This window comes from Cygnus atratus, chromosome 8 (genome assembly GCF_013377495.2).
Source record: "Cygnus atratus isolate AKBS03 ecotype Queensland, Australia chromosome 8, CAtr_DNAZoo_HiC_assembly, whole genome shotgun sequence".
Taxonomy (NCBI): domain Eukaryota; kingdom Metazoa; phylum Chordata; class Aves; order Anseriformes; family Anatidae; genus Cygnus; species Cygnus atratus.
The window spans coordinates 16,223,988-16,243,867 of NC_066369.1; the positions used below are offsets into that span (position 1 = coordinate 16,223,988).

Sequence of the window (19,880 nt, forward strand, 5' to 3'; positions counted from 1 at the left end):
AATATCAATGTCCTGAAGATACTGACAGGTAAATGAGATTCTCTAGCAGCAGCAAATGGCAGGCAGGCCCAGAAGCAGCTGCAGCTCACAGCAGAGACGTTGTTTGGGGAGAAGAGAACAGAGCTCTCCCTCTGTGCTGGACAACCCATTTCATATGGCGCTTTGTCTGCTCTGCACTTTAATTTGCAGGTTGGATAGGCAAGATCAAATACAGCTTCCCTGCAGAGACTATAGTGAAACAAAACAAAGACTTTAAGGATACAGTGGACATTAATCCTCCAATCATTATAAATTGGTCCAAGATGAGAACTAGGAGAGGGGTGCGAGCTAATTCCTTGGAATTTTCCTCCTCTGCTTTCAAAATGTTTGGCAAATCTACTTACAGCAGCTGAAGAGAGTAATTTGGTGGGAGTCAGAAGGTCTGGGCTTGGATTGGGCTGTTATTCTCTCTTTTTAATATTTAGTTCTATAAGCTGTTCCAAACACACATTTCTAAAATTGAGCTACAGGTCGATCATAAGCGGATGATAAACAACAGACTGACAGGTTTGAATGCGCTCACCCACCATTCCTGAGCAAAATACAGTGTTTCAGATATCAAGGCAACGGGGTAAGGTACAAATGCCAAATAGACTGGACAGAACCGGCAAAAAGTAAACTAATTAACTGGTTTATAGAAACTTTTTATGTAAAAAGAAAACTTTGCCACTGACACATTCCCTAGTTTCCAGATAATATAACCATTCCTTGCTATTATTTCTCACTCCTTTCAAGCTCCTGAACTTGTTGGGGTTTGCCCTGGGTAGCATACAAGTCACACTGTTTCAGACAGAGCCTGCTTTGTTGGCCATCTGGCCACACACAGAGCAGGAAGCCTGTTCCTTCGAGATTCCCAGCCCTGTTTTCTAGTTCCAAGAAAGGTACAGGATAGTTGGATAAACATCTTAGCATAATTCCTCAGTGGCATTGTTCCAGTGAAGTAAAAGGCACTACAGTGGTGCAACCCAGTTGAGTTGTTTGGAGCTGCTTTCTACTCATCAGTGCAGACTTGAGCCTTTCCAGAACTGCTCAGAGGGTGCGTAAGCTAGCAGCTCGTCTCTCTGTACAGAGCACTACAAAGCCAACATGCTAATTTGTAGCTCATGTCAATAAAATTACACTGTGCAGCACCTGTTAATTCTGGTTGTGGCTCCAGTGCTATCCACAGGTACAATGTGGCACACACAGCTGTCCTTGAGCTAGACGTTGCTGTGCCCAAGGGATCATGACCCACCACTGAACCACAGCAGCCTGACATTCAATCTGGGGGGCTCCAAGAGTGATGACAGTCCTGACCCATTTTATTGTGAACAAATCAATACAGGATCTGCGCAGCTGCAGCCTGCTGTTTGTGAGTATCCAAGTTCAACAGGCTAATGCTGGTATAGCATTATTTCAGGGACAATGAAATCACTTCTCATCCAAGCAGAAAACCCCAAACTTACAAGCTACAGACCAATCTTCCCTGAAGCACTGCATACAGTAGCTTAGGAAGAGATGAGCTTTGGCAGCTGGCTGGAAAAGTGACTAACTTCAGCTTTGAGATTACAAACCTTGCAAATCAAGCTAATTCTCACCTTCATTAGCAGCTCCCTACTTGTCAAATAATTGTCATGATCTGAGAAGATATCAGACAGCTCTTCGAACATCAGCATTCTGTCCCTGTACAGGAAAAGAGTTGAATCATTCAGATTATTAGTATTTTTAATCAGATCATATTACTGTGCAGCTCTTTTTCTTCGTAAACTGGTAACAGCAAAGCATGGAAAAGATAACCATGATGTATTCAAGGAGATACTGCACATCTCCTAGGAACCTTTCTGAGACCTGATGCTCTCAGTAAAGCCTGAGCTCTATTTGACAGTGTCATAAAACCTATAGGTACCCAAACTCTGAGCAGGATTTTCAATCACGCTAAGATAAAAAATTCTTGTAAGAAAGTGGATAAATAGATACACAAAGGAACAGAATACTAGCTGAGATCTGTATTCCAAATACTTCATTTTTGCCTTGTTTCATGCCCTCAGTAAAGCTATAAGAATTTAATGTATAAGTCCCTTTCTATTGCCCAACACTGCAAACTCAAGACAGCACTATTTTAAACATTTCAGTGGAACATTTTGAACATCCAGTGGAAGGAAAAAAACAGCTCTCTTTCGGGGAAATGCAGAAGCACACTTCATGGCAGGGTGACAGTTTTCTTTGTTTATTGAAGGAAAAGGAGAGAAATCTATTCTTCCCAACAGAATAAGCAGAACAACATTTTTCTTACACAGAGATTTCTGGTAGCATGCAGTAAATACTCCAATTGCACCAAAAGTTATTCCACTGTAAGAAATATTATTTTAAATACAGATCTGAATTTTGTAGTTTGGGGATATATTTTAAGGAAATCTCAGGATAAGGAGAGAGTTTGTAGGAACCCAGACCTCCTCCAACTTCATGGGAGAGAAAACAACAGGCAGCTATCGTGGTGCCGTTCTGCTGACCTGAGAGCAGTAGCTGGGAAAGCAGCTAGTCCCATATTTTTCAAAATAGGCTGTGGAAGATCCAAAATGCTATGAAGTGGCTATATGCCACTGTCCCTGAAGGCAGGCTGTTCTCTCAATATCAAAGAGGAGCTCACAGCATTCAGACCCAAAAAAGGGTTCTGAGCCTCACAGGAATGACAGGTTCTTCTGAAAGAGAACAGATGTTCACGAAGGAGAGTGGGAAGACCGAGAAGAACATGATGAAAAGAAAGAGCCCTGAACTTTTTGTCTGTGTCTGGGGCTAGCCACAGGAGCAGACAGCAAGGGGAGAGGGGGAGGCTTACTTTGGAACAGACGCCCAGGTCTTCTTTAGCCGATAGATGGAGTTGGACTGCAGTGCTGAAACAATGGCCCTCAAGGAGGAAAAATTCTTCAGGATCCTACATTCCTGTGAAAGGAGTGGTTAGAAGTACAGGAGCGTTAAATATCAGTATTACGGCTAGGTTAGTGCTCTTCTGTTTGACCAGTGTCATGCTTCCTACATATTCTTACTCCAAAGCAGGCAGCTGCACAAACACTGAGCATCAAAAATGTCACCCCCCTTCCATTCACTGAACACTTTATGGGCTTTGACACTTATTTCTTGTTTTCCTCACTTTCACATATTTGTGGTGATGTTGCAGTGTTACGGGTTCCAGTTCTATAAAAAATAAAAGTTGAAATGAGCCCATGAAGCCAGGCTAAAGAGCACAAATGTTGAGCACAAATGTTACACTTCTCAAAAAGCCCTTTATAATTACCAATCCCTTTTACCCTTCAGGGAGAAAAAACAAGCTTTGCCTCTTTGTTTGCTGCATTTAAAATATAAACCTTCAATCATCTAAATGTCAATTAAAAAAAAAAAGACATGCAAAGGAATAACCTGTTATTCAAGTATGTGCACCTTGTTAAAGAGAAAACCTTCCAAGTTTTTCCAGAGTTTCAAATCCTGACAGAGATTGGTTCATAGACATTTCTTATAGAGCTTCTCTATGGCAAAAGTTCCTGTGGAAAAAGACACAGAAAAACCTCGTCCTCCAAAAGAAGAGCACAGCTTCCCATTAAAACAGATGGAAGCAAGGAGGGGGAAAGTCTGGCCTGTGACTCTTCAAGGGACTCCTGTAAATCCATCGGTGGTTCACGAACCACAGCATGGGTGCCACAGATGTAAGACAACTCTTGCAAATATAAGCTCTCACAAACAGGTGTCTGTGCATGCAAATTAAGCAGACAAAACACATGCCAACTTGCCTGCTGCACGTAAACGACTGTATTCAAACTACAGTTCTGATTTTGCAAATTTTTACGGGCCTGATTATTTGCTAATAAGACTAATAAGACTAATTATGTCAAGTGTCCTTACAGTGAAAATAGACATAATTTATTCCCTTTAGAGCAATTTCTGCACAGGACTGAAAAAATGTAGAGCAAACTTTATATAAACTGAAGTCAGACCTTAATATACCAGTAACTCTGCTCATGAGTCGCATTAAAATTGACAGAACAACTAAGGGAAGTATTTTTACTCTCATATATTTACTTAATACATATATATATCTAAAACTCTGTGCAATTTACGAGGTTACATTTAACAAAATACAGTTTAGAAGATGACTGACTAGGCAGACTTTACTTGAAGCAGGTTGGCAGTTAGGCTAGATAAAGACCAACTTAAAGAGCATGTGGCAGGACACCCAAGACCTGAAAGCTGTTCTTGCATGGTCTGGAGCCAAAAAAGCCACATAACAGTTCTTCTTGCTGGGTGACAGACACATTCGAGAAGGAGACCCTTCTTTTTTCATGTTCAACTTGAAATTCAGGCTGGAGAGAATAATGGATTCAGAGACAAATTCTTTTTTTTTTATTTTTTTAAAGTGTGACAGGAGTTTGGACTAAAAGCTCCAAGTTGGATCCATTGTGACTTAAAACGCATGTATAATTAAAACCTCATTAGGAATTCAATATTGGACTTTGTGTTCTCAATGTTTTAACTGACTGCTAAACTCCACCACACTTCCACTCGTATATATGTTTTTTTAAACTGCTTTGAACAACTTTGTTTCATGCTGCGTCTTTCACAAGGGGATTTTTACTTTTTATTTTTAAAGAAAATATTGCGTGCATAAAATTGGCTGCTTCTGCTCAGGAACCTTAGAGGTAGGTGGAACAGGGAGAGCTAGCAGTTTATTCAATTTTCCTTGTAATCTAAGAAACTCAATCCAGAAGTCACAGATAAGTAATGTAGAACTCCATGCTGCTAAGTTACAGTCAGTTGTCAGTGAATAACTGCACTTTAATGAGTGGATTATTTTCTAATTTGGGCATCTAACTATTCAAAACACTCATTTGCATGCACAAAGCAAGCAACTTTCTTCAGAATTGGGCAGCTAAGTATATCTGCAAGTAGCTATTATACATATGTAATTATTTTGTATAGCATGCACATGCATTTTTCATGTGCTTAGCTAAGATGGAGAATTTAATTATGCGTGTGAACTAAGTGAAGGGAGAAGTATTGGCTTAACAGAGGTGGAGAACAAGGTTCTCCATTCACAGAACAAGGATCATGAGCGTGATGCCTGGCCTGGCTTCCCTGGGCCTTCCTGATGTCCCATGATGAGCAAGAAGCTGCCCCATGCTTGCTCACCCAGACTGCAGCCCAGCATGCCCCCAGAAGACCCCTGTAGCTGGTACCTCTGCAAGCCGGAGATCTGCACAGAAAATAGGAACCAAACTCCCTAATCCATTCACACGGACTATAAAGCAGGCATCAGATGATAACAAAAACGAGTCAGCATGAGTGCCAAAACAGAGGTGAAAGACTACTTCCCCATACCAGTTTCCTGAACCATGCAGTTGCCAGAGCTTAGGTGCCAGTACTAACAATGCTGCCTCTGGAAGGATAGAAGTGCATTGTCAAGGTTGGAAGGCCTCTGTCTGGCTTGAGCTTTTTATGACTGTTTATTTTGTATAGCTTTGAAAGAATCCATGTGATTCTTAAAACAAAGTCAACACACATCCATATTAAAGTGCTTTAATGTTCTTTTCATAAAGGAGACCTAGTTTAGTGCCAGCTGCCCAGTGCTTTGAAGGGGAGTTAAAAAGGTTACAGTGAAATGTAAGAGAGAAAATCTAAGAAATTAGCAAACTTAGCAAACTAGAGTTATGTAAAGGTGTGCTAAACTCTTTTGTGCAAAGATTATGAAACACAGAATCTCTTATAAAACAAAGGAATTGAAGCAAAAAGTAATAACTTGTTAAAGAGAAATACAAGACAATGACAAAGCAGAAAAGCAAGAAGATGAGACTGGTGCCATAGTATACCTCTACTTGTTCCTTCTGGTCACTGTTTCTACCTCTTTCTGTGCCCTCCCTTCCTTCCATCCACCCCCCCCCCCCATTCATTTGTATATACAATGTAAACAGTAAGTCAGTAAGTAAACGACTTTTTGAACTTTTTTGTTCTGGAAACTTCTTCAGTCCAAACAATATTTAATTTTTCCCATGTTAAAAAGGTTACTATTTCTTCGAAGTTAGTTTTGTCTGCACTTACTTAAAATCTAGTATTTATTTGACTTTCATATAAACATACACACGTATATAAATGTGTATGTATGAAAACACAAACAGTTGTGCTATCTCCCACCATTCCGACTTCAGCTCCAACAGGGCTCACAGATGCAGGGGAGGGAGCATGACGCTCACTCACTGAGTATTAATGGCCAAAGGCTGAATAAAGTGCAAAGCTCATTCTGACTGCCTACTGCCTGCACCACTGCCAGTTCTTCATTCTTGTCCAACCTTCCTTTAACATTTGGGTGGTATCACAGAATCACAGACTGGTTTGGGTTAGAAGGGACTTTAAAGACCATCTGGTTCCAACACCCTGCCATGGGCGGGGACACCTCCCACCAGCCCACGCTGCGCACAGGCCCATCCAGCCTGGCCTTTTACACTTCCAGGGATGGGGCATGCACAGCTTCTCTGGGCAACCTGTGCCAGTGCCTCACTTCCCTCACAGTAAAGAATATCTTCCCAATATCTAATCTAAATCTACTCTCTTTTAATTTAAAGCCATCACTGCTTGTCCTATCACTTCACTCCCTGGCAAAGAGTCCCTCCTCAGCTCACCTGTGGCTCCCTTTAGGCACTGGAAGGCCACTAAAAGTCTCCCTGGAGCCATCTCTTCTCCAGGCTGAACAATCCCATTTAAACAATGGTTTAAAACCATTACCTCTTGTCCTGTCACTACACTGTCTGAAAAAGTGAGTGTAACAGGGATCAAACACCACATCACTTCTTTCACTAATACAAGCAGTATTTTCTTCCTAGGGAATTGAACAGGTTGAATTTATACCCGTCTTACCATCAATGTTATATTATCAAGTATATGGCACTCTCCATCTGCAGGGCACAGTATCTGTCTCATCAATTAATTAGCACTCCCAACCGCGCAGAGACCAGCATCAATCCCATTTCCACAGAGGGGGAGGAACTAGGGAAAGGGGTGGCGATATTTCATCTATTACCAAGAAAGCTGGTCCAAACCAGAAAGAATTGGAGCTAAGATGTTCACTGGCCTGGGGCCGACGCATACAACCCCTTCCTCCCCTCCCAACAAATTTTCTTACTCCAAAGCACTTGCACAAGGAACATCAACAGTCTAGAATAAATGCTTTACATGTGCAATATGAATCCACTTCTCAATGATCTTGGCTCTCTGCTGTGTTTTGAGTTCCTTGCTCTTCAGGATCGTGCTGACAACACATTTGGTAACTGCATTGAACTGAGCAATGGTGGCTCTGATGGTAGGTGCCAGGTGCTTGTTTTCTTTCTTATCCCTTCGAGACCAGATGCATCCCAAACAGTGGTGGGGCACAACTTTCTTGAAGAGTTTCTAGAGTGAAATAGAGGTGTCTAAGTCAGCAGGATTCTCCTAGACCTCTATTGTCCACAAGAAACACATGTTCACAGTACAAATTAGATCTAATATTGTATTACAATGTAAATATTTGTTTTCTCTTAGATTAAAATATACACTTTGGCATACTCTTCATAGGCTTGATGCCCTAGAAGAATTGCCAGCTTAGTAGTCCTGGGAAAATAAGAGACGTCTTTATACAAGTTGCATGACAAAGGGGGAAAAAAATTATATAGTGATATTTTGAAGCAAAATGATACAGACAAACCAAATCAGAGTACTACAATTAGAGTACTTCTACACCTTTAGGCCAGGCAGCAATATAGTCAAAATGTGGTATTTTTTGGTGTCAAATGTTGAAATTTGAAAAAAAGACTACATAGTATACATTAAAACTTTTTTTTTTTTTTTAATTTTTTAAACCTGCAGAATGACTGAAGGAAAAAACCCTGTGAATAACGCAAGTTTGGATAACCAAGCAGAGCTGTGTTCTCTGGCCCAAAAACAGACCTGTTCTGGAACACTATACTTATATTGAGATCATTTTTAAAAAATGTAGAAGGCCAGCACTATTTCCCCTAGTATTTCAAGTAGTACATATACTCTACATACTGCATCCATGTAAGTCAGCTGCTCTGCCACAAGGTCTTCTCGGAAAAAAGAGAATTCTTCTGGACTGCTAATCTCCATTTCCTCTTCATCATAGAGGTTACAGGGGGAAGTGCTATGGAATCCATCTGTTCAGGATGGAAAATATGGCTTAGCAAATTTACAAAGCAAACAGTAAATCAAAGCAACTGTTAACTTATTTCAAAACATCAAACTTCACAGTATATATAATAGTAGAACCCCCAGAAGGTTCTGTATGATGTAACGTCCCACTACGCTACATATTTTAGCAAGAAAAATGATGACCAGAAGAGTAAGTTAAGCAAAAAAAAAAAAGGTGGAAGAAAAAGAAATAAAGTTAGGAAGAAATGATCTGCCCAAGGTCTGTTAGCTGCAAAGTGGCTCAGCCCACCATTCTTTTGAAAAAACAAACAACCACCCAACAAAACAACTCCTCCAACCCCCTGACCCCATTCTTGGAAAAAAAATCTTATTAAGATTGTAGAATTTTGTTATTCTTTTTCAGTATTTATGCGGATTTTTAATAATATGAAAAAAATCAATTGGCAAAGGGACTAGAGCTTGATTATATACTCAAAATATTACATTAGGAATGTTCTTATATTCAGATTACTTCTCCCATACACAGAAGGAAAAGGAGACACCAGATTTTACTGGCACCATTTACACTTTCACAGGACTACACAGACAATATTAAAGAGAGGCTGTTCCAGCATTGGACATCGTCCCTCTCTGGGAATTTTTCCCACCAAAGGGAATACACTGAGCATCTACAGCATTTAGCTGAATGTTTCTTTCAGTTTGCACTGAGCAGCAGCAAAAAGGTGCAAGAGGACAGCTCTCCTCACCAAGGGACCAGATCCTGTGCCGAAGGGAAGGGATTTCACAAACGTTCCCATGTTACCTTTTGGCTCCCACATGGAACAAAGCTACATTAAAAAAATAAATAAATACGCCCTTATTTCCCATGGGACAGGAGGAAGTCAAACAGAAAATCCTTAAAATAAATCCTCTTCTTAATCCCTTTTACTGGAGGGCAACAGTAAGCACCAAAGAATGAAAAAAATGGGACTTTCCCTCTTGTTGAAGATGAACAACAAAAGTACTGAGTTTACTACCAGTGAAATTCCATTAACGAAAACAAGCAGTGCATGTCAGAGTATGTTATGCAATACTTCGTATCCAATTAAAGCAGAACAAACATTAAAGCAATAAAAGTAGATAGTGGTTCTTCATCATTGTTTTTCAAAATACTTGTTCTTCCTTTCTTAATTCATTTGCAAAACCTGAGCATCAAAACCTGCTACAGTTCTGATACAGCAAGTTATAACTACTGGCTGTATCCAGATTTCCATCTGTCCATTCCAACTGTACATTTTATTGACAGAGCTAAATGTGATAAACGGAGACCTCCATTTCAGTCTTATTTTTCTGTGGGTGTTTCATAACAATATGAATAGTTAAATGGACTTCTACTCAGCTGTTACAAGAGTTACACATTTTGGCCATGAAACTCCTCATTCTCCTTTCAGCTCATGAAATTCATCTGAAAATCCTCACCACTGAGTTGCAATCCTACTCAAAAACTCACTGTTGCCTTAAAATTAGGTCCTTGAGTGCAATCCAAGATTTTCCTTTTGTTTTTTTCACGCCTGTTTCTCCTTTCACTTTCACGTTCATAAACGTGTAACCAGTCTTCTCCCTACTTCCTAGAAAGCTGGGACCCCTCATGTACCAGAGTATCTCCACTTCTTCAGATCTCTCTGATCCAGTCAGCCCTCTCAAAGGCCCGCTGCACTCTTGACTTCACAGAGAGGGACGATGCACCCTGTCAGAACTGCAGTCTCTGGCTCACCTTGCTTTGTATTGCTCAGGCTGGAAGCACCAAGGCTGGGAATAGCTTTTATCTATGCATCTGGGACTGCAATCTAATCTACTGGGATGGATGATAGCAGCATTGAATGGAGGTTTGATTATTTGATTACACAAACCAAACTGTAGGATTAGGACCACATTTGTAAGATTACAGTACAATATGAATGCTTTAGAACAATAATTATCAGCTAATCTTCAAATCCGATTGCAGGCAACACATAAGGAGTTTTGCAAGAAATCTCTGAAATGAACAAAGATGGAGCATCAATAAAATAAGTGACTACTCTAAAACTCTTCTCTGTAGAACCCTCAGGTTAATTGCATTCCCCTCCTCTTCTTTTATTCTAAATAACAGCCTCTGTTCTGCCACAAATTGGAAAATGTTATCATTCAAATTGACCTGTCCATAACTCAGAAAAGAGCCTTTTCAACTCTTACTTCTGGAAACAAGTGCAGAATCCGGGCTGCTGGGAACTTGTGCTCGCTTTGAACAACAGATGAATCTAAATATAGCTCTTTTAGGCTCTCTTTGTTTGACATGTGGGAACCAAACCCAGAAAAGAACATCAATAGGCACACATCAGCAACCCTGTTCACTTACCTGTGTTCAGCAAGGAGACCACCTGAGCTCTGTGCAGTACTCCTTTTTATGTTTGTTTTGATGGCAGTGTTAATTTGGCAATTCACCATAATTATGCATTGACACGGTATTTCTGGAACATCCGGCAGACAAGATTTTATGCCAGGGATGAAATGTTTCTTTTCTGTCATTTCCTTTATCCTTTATTTCATGAATTACTCCCTCTTGCCCCTCTGCCAAACCTGGAAGTTGTTTTTAGTTCTCATTCACACACTGTGTGAGTTCCTAGGACTTTTCAGCTTATGCCACAGGAAACTTTCTGACCAGGATAAGGCTATGTGTCAGGCTTGACACTGCACACAGCGTATTTGTGTTACTACAGTTCACTATTGTTTCAGTAGATTGTGACCCCCAATAACGTAAGCTTTTCCTCTGTCCTTGGATACCAGCAGCCAGCCACTCAAATAGGAAAAAACAGCCACAGACACTTCCTTTGACATGATGGTAACTAGGAAGAAAAGCTTCATGGCAACACAGCTTGTGACCCAAGATTTATTTTGTTGCAGCCCAGTAGGATGAGCTTTTTCATTTTATTTTTTTTAATTGATTTGTTTGTTTGTTTTGGGGATGGGTTTTAAGTGAGAAAACCTGAGGAGCAGCTGTGTGTTTTAAGTCAGTGACACGGGGAATATGCTGACAGTTAGCTACTTGACTGCTGTAACAATCTTGAGACTTAGGCTGAATATTAGAAGTCCTGGAACTCCCAGTCCTCCTTTGAATGAGCAGGAAAAGGCACCTACACTGCACTGTACTATTCACACAGAACCTGCAGTCTCATTCAGAGATTAAAAAAATAATAATCGGTGAGCCTCATAATATTGCTTACAATTAGGATGAGTGTTAATGAATGCACTCCACATAAATCCCTGTGGTACCACACAGCCTGGGAAAACAGAAAGAAAGAAGGAAAGGAAGCTCACTATCGTTTTCCACTTCTTGCTTCTGGAACTGCTCCAAAAGGTTCTGCGCCCTCCTCTCCGGGTCAGAGCCAGGCATGCTCCTCTTCAGGTAATCCAGCAACTTCAGCAAGCACGGGTAGTTGGGCGACTCTCTGAAATCCTCAGAGCACTGATCGAGCCACGCTCGTAAGATTGATGCTATCGCACTGAAAACAAATACACAGAGAACACGCTGGTTGCATACAGTTTGTATCAACACAACTGCACGCATCCTTAAAATAAAAACACCGAGACATTCGCACCCCTCGTCAAGGCACTATGAAGAAGCTTATGAGCATGGAATTGCATTCGTTCTTTTATTATGCATGCAGTCTTATGAAGATACCACTCAGATTTTGCCAGTGACCTCAGTGAAGTTGCTGCTGATTCACACTACTACAAGTGATCCAATTACAGCCCCAAAATGCATAGCAATGAAGAATCAAATCCACTTAAGCTACATGGAGTCCCTTCTATTAAATTCAGGATACCAAGTAATGATAGATAAAGCAATTAAGATAACTAATAGAAATAACTCTCTACCAAGCATGTAAAGTCAGTACCTTGAATAAAACAAAGTAATTTTCTATCACTGGCGTTCATTATTTGCCTTTGTCAAGCGAGCAAGGCAAGACTTGCAAATTACCTTGGAGTTATGCTTTTTTTGAATAGCTGAAGTGTCCTTGCTTAGCTGTACTATGTCCATGTTTGACTAATACTAGACATCATGCACACAATCAAAAGCAGAACATAACTCCTTAATTCACTGTTGTGCCAATGGGAAAAGCTGTGGCCTGGTGCAGCTGCAATGTTTGCTCAGTTACTGCTCCCTGGGATGCTGTGGAAAAATACAAGGGAGGAAGCAAGGTATTCGTGGTTCCTTCAGGGCAGCAGCTTCCCAGTGGAAGTGCTAAATCAAATACTTCCTCCAGTGCCCTTCCTCTCATCTATCACCACCGCCCAGCCTGGGAACTCAATCCTAAACTGTGTAGTCCCACACCCCACATTACTCAGACGTGTCTGCTCTCTTAGTAGACAGACTGCCCACTGATCGAGTCTTGGGGTTTATGTATGCTGCAAAAAAGCAGCCTAAGCCTGATCCTAAGCCCCAAGGGCACAGACTGTTAGCGAGGTTACCATGTCTGTGAAGATAAAACTCTAATCACGGCAAGTGCAGCCTGGGCAGCGCTATGTTGCCAGTGCTCCGTGCCAGGCTTGAAGAGCAGAGAGAGCTGAACCCAGGAGACAGATTGTTTTTGTATGAACTGTATGAACTGCAAAAAAACCACATTAGCAGAATTTGGATTTTACCCTTAGCCCAAAGACAAGGAGGTGCCGTCAGATTATACCACACAAGACTGTATATCTCTCTTGTGCAAGGAAAGAATGCTTGAAAGTTATAGGCGCGGTTTAAGAAAGATAAGACTACGAGATCTTTGATTCTTCATAGAAATGTGTCAATAAATCAGCATGTATATTTTGCTGCACCAATTAGAACTGACCACAGCACAAATCACAAGCTGGGGAGTCACAGATGGCATATTAAAATACTTCTTACAGAGAATTTAGTTTACCTGAGCTGACAGAGGGATTAAGGGACCATAACCGTTGGGTACAGTCACATAACTCGACACACCAGCCAAGGCCACTGTTTTATGATCACCTACTGTGGTACTGAGAACAGGATGTAACACGAGAGAAAAATACCACGTTCCAGAAGAAAATGTGCAATTAACATCAAGCTTCCAGAGAAAAAAAAGCCCTGGAGATTTTCTCGAGGACACTGAAACCATCCCTGTATTTCAAAGCTCTTCTAGCCAGCAGTCATAAGGGCTGCAGCAGGGAAGAGAGGTGAGCTACAGTTCCTGCTTTCATCAAAATTGGGTGAAGATGTTTAGGAGAGAAGAAATGCTATTTTTTAGGGAAGCAGCTCTCATGAGCTCCACTGGGCTATGCTTTCAGCAAAACCCCTTATCTTAGGGTATCCAGTCTGAGACAGCACCGTGTCAGCCCAGCGAGCACCTGGGCTCTGGGCTCACGACAGTCAGGCACTTGGCTTCTAAAGTTCAAATTCTCAAACACACAGAACACCGAAGCAGTGGCTCTGGGTCTATCATGTTAACAGCTGCAAAATACCCAGGGACAAGCCTGCCAGGAGGACCAACCTCTCCTCAATTTATGAACCTGTGAGAAGAGTTCAGTACGAACATGGATTTCGCATTCAGACTCCTGTGCAATGAAGAACCCAAAAGCCAGCCAAGAAAGCTGTTGCAGCAGAGCCGCACACAGATGCTGTTACATTTGTTCTGCAGAACAAATTTGTTCTGCAGGTTAAGTCAGCTGCTCAGTGACACTCAGAACAAGCTAATAGTTAAGAAAGAGTAGAGATCGCCTCTCCCGCTCACTTGGTCTCAGCTCAAGCATATTGTTTCTTCCTCAAAACTCAGTTTAACTTTTAATCCCATAGAGATGTCATTTTCCAAGTCCCATCCAGTTTAGTCTGTTGTTTTTTCTATTTCCTTCTCTGATATTGTGGCAACTTCAAACTTATAATTATTGAGAGTATTTGGAAAGCTGTCAGTAATACTGTTTGGTTAGGCTAGCTGACAGGAGAAACTCTGCAATTACAATTTTAGAGCTACGAAGAGTACTTACAACCAAGAATTAACATGCAAACACAGTCTGGGTTTCAGGTTTCACTGCAAACATGGAACAGATGGTGCAGCGAGGAAGACTCTTCACATTTGAAAGCCATTTCGGACTGGGTTTTCACGACTCCGCTCAGACAAGCTTCCACTGCGCATGCAACCAGTCAGGGCTTTGCTGTTTAGGCCAGTGGGTGCGAAACTTTTTACCTGGGGGGCTCTAGGTCCCCTCCCCTCAGCTGGGACAGGTGTCACGCTCCAGTTCCCAAGGTGGGAGCACGGCCACGACAGAGACATCCGCACGACACTCCCAAGCCCTCGCTCCACTCTCCTGTCTGCCCACACTTTTCCTTTGTCCCCTCTAGCCCTGCACAAACCCATCACAAACACCACCGCCCTATGCCTGCAGTAATTTCATTTCTTTTCTGCCCCGGGCAGGGAAACACTCTACCTCATTCCAGGCCCTAACTGTGTGTATTAACCTGCTGTATACCGCTTTTCCCCACATCACAAACTCACTATCATCCATACTGGCTCCACTGCCAAAAATATGTTGGGTATTCTTTTCTTATGAGCATTTACCAGTTCAGCAATGATTTCACAGGAGAAGCCTCTCCACAGGACACTTTCTTGTACTGATATTGTTCACATACTAAGCTCAATTTCCAGAGGCTTGGTTGATGGCCACTTTCATAAGCTGAAGAATAAACAGAGTTTAACACAGATCCAGTCTCTCAGAGCAGGGTGAAGAGTTCACAGCCGTTACAGATGCTGATTTTTGCCAGCAAAATAATTTCAGTCAAGAGGGGAAATCGGAAAGAGTAAAAAGGTACACTATGGCCTACTGACCTCCTATCGCCTGACTTCCTAATTGGTGTGTCAGGGTGGAAAGCTTTCTGAAAACAGGCTGGAAAACTGCCCGTATCTTGCAGTAGCTTTACATTTGCTGCCCTTGAGAAGAAACACCCTGTACTCAATAGCCCCAGAGACAGATAACAATGGGAGCCTTCCAAGATCTCAGACAGAAAAGAAACATTTTCAAAAGACTACATTTTTCATGGTTCATTTATGACCTATAAGTTTTTCCTTTCCAATATTTGCAGCCTATAAGAAAAAACTTTTTAATGTTTAAATCCTGTCCTGCCAACCACAGACTCTGGGCTCTGTTCAGTGATACCTTCAAATTTTGCACCTATCAGCAAATCTTCCAGTTTCCATATCAGTTTTGCTTAGAACCCATCTCTGAACGTTTCAGCCTTTAAAACCTATCTACTGAAGCTGGAAGATGTGTATGTGATTCTGTTGCTTTATGAACTGGAAACACAGAACTACTCACCCACTTACATTTGCCCACAAGCTGCCATGAAATGGGATGAGATTGTAGCAGCTCCAGGTCTAACATCTCTTAAGCTGAGCCAGGAGGGCATGGAGGAGGTGGAGAATGAGCCCTTCATATCACACAGCCACAAGGGATGCAATAGGTTACACGGAAATTGGGCATAGCCCTTTCTCAGATGGGAAGACAGCTGTATCCCTGGGCCTGAAGAGGTCTGCATCGGAATTAAACAGAACACTTTTTGGCAAGAAGGGAACACCAGTGTTTTCTTTTCCACCACAATTATTTCTAGAGAATGAGTACAAGGGAACCTCAATGACTAAGGAGAACACAGAGAACCTCGGCTGCAAAAGAGATTAAATGAGTGCCTTATGAAGTTAGTCAGACAGGAACATGGACAACACTTCCCGTGACCTGCCAAACGCACAGCGAAGCCCAGCAGTGGAATCATCTTCACAGAGGGTGATTTCCTGCCCTCACCATACAATGGCTTTCAGGCTTGCTCATAGAAATTAAATTAAGCCAGCTGTATTTTCTCAGTTTTGCTTGTTAAACACAGGGAATTAAATTTCAGCCCTGAAAAAGGGATAAAATGTATGTAAACTCTATGCAAAGGCTGATGTAATGGTAGCTTCTCCCACCCAGCCTGTTTACAAATAACTTGCTAGTGGCTTGTAGCAAATGCTCTGCTCTTCTCTTGATCTGAGAATGTCTGGCTGAACAGTATACCGCAGATCTTTCTGTGGGACACATGAAGTCACTAAGGGAACAGCTCTGTAGTTACTCTGTTTTAACTGAGATGCCAATCGTTATTTTTCTTTGCTCTTTTAATTATTCTTTTTGCTTGGTTCTGGTTGTTTTCATAACTCTCCCCCTCTTCTGTTGCTTATACTGCCCTGTATTTGACTGCTTCTCATGTAACCGCATTGGTTTCTGCTGTTGTTTTAGCTTAATTGGCTTTACTGGAATGAACGCTGACTGTTGCTCTCCCAAATGAATCTTAACTGCTTCCCACCATGGATTTCCCAAGGCATCAGAAACTTCCAGCGAATTTTATTCCATTTGTCTCACATTCCTTTGGTGTCTGTTCTCCTGGAGTACAAAGTTTCAGGCCCATTTTTATTTCTGCAGTACTGCATCTGCACATTCTGCTTTCCAGCAGGGCTGCTAACCTCAGTTGGAAGCAAAAGACGAGCTTTCTGTCAGAACAGTCTAAATGCACAAGAAGCCATGGGACAATGTTTGTTTATCCCTCTGACAAACTCCAAATACTGCAGTAGGACATTTTAAGTTTCGGTATTCGCTATTTTAATGAAGAAGCAGAAGGGTAAACATGCAAGGGCAAACATGTGGTAACTGAGTAGTTCCTTAATTTTCTTTATTTGAACTGTTTTGTCCGATTGCTGTGGAATAAAACAATGAGATTTCAGTTTAGCTTTGAGTTGCTTTGTCTGTAGTTTCCAATCACATGCCACATTCCAAGTTTTAATAACAAATAAATTCCACATTTTGATAATAAAGCAGATGCAACTAGGAGATGACATTCAAGACAACAAAAAAGCCCCAAGTATTTTGATTCATTTCTGTGGCCTGTCATTCACAACCAATGCACTCCGGATAAGCCAAGCGAAGCCAGTAGCGAACGGAAACTATAACCTTATGCTTCAAGAGGAGGCTTGAAAGGACTTTTACTGTTACTTGAGCTCATTCAGGATTTAAAAGCCTCAGGACTCAGCCACCTCAGTGCCTGGGACTGTAGAAGAAAGAGAGGTTGAGGGCTTAAATCTCTTTTACTGTTCCTGCTTCCCAGCCAGCTGACCTGAGTTCTTTAAGAATCCTCCCCTTTAAATTTTATAACGTTGCACAGGCAAGTCCCCAGAGGTACAGGCTGCTACAATACTTTGTACTTCAAAGGCTTTAGGGTTCTTTCTCTGCCCTCCTCCAGCTCCAGCCAGGTATTAGTACCTATCTTATGGGAAAGAAGTGTTCCGCTCCTGCAGTACATCAACTCTTTGAATTGTTAGTTGTCTGCCAGCACCGATTGCCCAGAAATCAAATTTAACACCATCTTTTAGTATGGGGATGGAAACAAGGCACAAGTTTTTCATAGAACACTTTGCACAGAAAACTCAACCTTTTAGCAGTGAGTTAAAAGTTAACTGAGGAGCTCTCCTACTATGGGGACCAGAGATTACAGTGATCAGGCCATATCACCAAAAGCATTGTTTCTAACTATCTCACATGCAACGCACACAACAGTTTCATGAAGACTGAAGTCCTCAAACAGCCTTAATTGCTTGCCTAGCTGACTCCCTTCCCAGAACATGTCAAGGGGATTGAAATCTTTCAGACATGATTATCTCATTTAAATTTCCCATCATCATACTGATAAATTTTCATTATATTTAGCACATGTATGGTTTTATTCTGAATGTGTTATATCTAGGTATTAGATCTATGTGTTCTGACTTGTTATATCTATTTATTTTTGAAAGTCAGCAGGAGTCCTCAGCTAAAAAGCAAGCAACGAAGACAGAGAACTCCGAAGACAAGGACCACCCAACAAAGACGAGGAAGCCACTCCGTCCTACCTCGACACAAAGGCACCCTGACCTGAGAATCAGCCCCTGGAGGTTTTGTTTACATGATGCAAGGAAGAATAATAAAAAGGACTGCTAATAACAGGAGACAGAGGGTCAAGGAAGTTACTCCTCACGACTCCCTTATCAGACAACTAAGAGAGGCATAGCATCGGATTTCTGGGAACACGGGCTGAAGTCCGTCTAACTCAGACAATGCACTGGAGTATGTGACCTTTCTGAACTGTATTCTTTCATACTGAGATCACAAACTTTCTGGCTGACTAAGAGCAGTGAGAACTGTGGAAAGCAAGCTACTGAACATGAAATCTACGCTGGGACTTGATCCTAAAAAAAAATACATGCAAGGCAGTTTTATTAAGGTCACAAAATATTTCACTGGTCAAAGCTTAATCATCATTCCAACATTGTTTAGATCTTTTTAAAGTTACAGAACTACTGTACCCTTGTTTTAACTGCATACTGCTGAATACAGTTTTAAAGAAAATGGCAGTAATAATAAAAATCCCGAAAGACATTTTGTGTTAAACAGAATTAAGTCAGATCCCTGTTGAACAAAAAAATAAATCTTTGAGCACTCCTGTGGCCCAAAAATGATAGGAATGATGCTTATGTGCACAGGAGAAAATCCCCGTGGCAGAAAGGATCCTCAGAAGGCAGGTTTCGAGCCTAGCAGAAGTCATCTCAGGTCAGTAACAACTCTGTGTCACTGAAACAAGTGTGAGAAGTAACTGCTGGCTCAGACCCAGAATTTAGAAACACAAGGATAGTTTATAGCTCCCACAAGCCTCTCAAACGGTACTGTGCCACAAGTGCTCAAGCCCTAGCGTAGGGCTTGCAGGTTCTTAGCTATATTAGCACTAGGTGGAATAATGAAACGGTAAAAGAAATTCACGTACATCAGACACTTTCCTTCTCAAAATATATCATAGCTCTATACCACAAGTACAAAACGAACAGGGAGTTTCAACATAGAAAGTAGTAAACAGTGGGCTTACAGTATACCAAATATGACAAAAATCCTCTCATACATAAGATTTTGCAGAAACCCCTATCGTTTTTTAAAGCTCCATGAGATATTTAGAGTCACGAATTCTCTTCTCAGCATTGTGTTTTCATTTCTGTAGCTTTGTGTGTGTATGTGTGTGTCAAACCAGTGGAAATGATTTAGATTTCTAATGCCTCAAATGGAGCATTCAAACACCAGAATTGTCACAATGGGAGTCTGATGCATGCAGAAGAGCCCTGGCCACAGGCTGTGGGACTTCCCAAGAGATGTTTTTCCTCTGACAAAGGCAGAGTTAAAGGCAAGAAATAACATTTCTCCAACTCCTATAAAACTGAGAACACACCTATATCATGCAACTCTATTGGAATTATCCCCAGACAAGAGAAAACCTGAACTACGTGTTTCACAACAGGACTCTTTTCCAGCCTCTTTTCCAGATAGCATTAATCATAGCTAAGAGACAAGTAGCCAGAGCAACTGACAGGTAATGGAGACTTTTAGGTCAGGAAAATGAATTCACATTTATACAGGATCTGTTAAAATGTGCACATGCCATGTAAATTACTTTGTTGATAACTTCATTATTGAGCTTTCTATAAACAAGTAGTTGGGTAACAGGTATCTAATTTAGACATAAAAGATAAAGATTTTTCATGAGGGCCAAAGGATTCATCAGCTGTGCTGAATATATTAATGAAAATTGGGTCAGATAAACTCATCAGAAGTTGTGCTACTGT

General features: G+C 41.3%; 1 protein-coding gene across 4 annotated transcripts in view; it reads right to left on the reverse strand.

Moving 5' to 3' along the window:
* The window catches only part of RGL1 (ral guanine nucleotide dissociation stimulator like 1), an 80,858-nt gene that overhangs the window by 17,782 nt on the left and 43,196 nt on the right, over positions 1–19,880 (reverse strand). For all 4 annotated transcript variants that reach the window (XM_035537326.2, XM_050712179.1, XM_050712181.1 and 1 more), the window contains 5 exons: positions 11,536–11,720; positions 8,083–8,207; positions 7,231–7,446; positions 2,855–2,958; positions 1,617–1,701 (listed from right to left, as the gene is read on the reverse strand). In XM_035537326.2, coding sequence (XP_035393219.1) covers positions 1,617–1,701; positions 2,855–2,958; positions 7,231–7,446; positions 8,083–8,207; positions 11,536–11,720 — 715 coding nt within the window. The remainder of the gene's footprint in view (positions 1–1,616; positions 1,702–2,854; positions 2,959–7,230; positions 7,447–8,082; positions 8,208–11,535; positions 11,721–19,880) is intronic.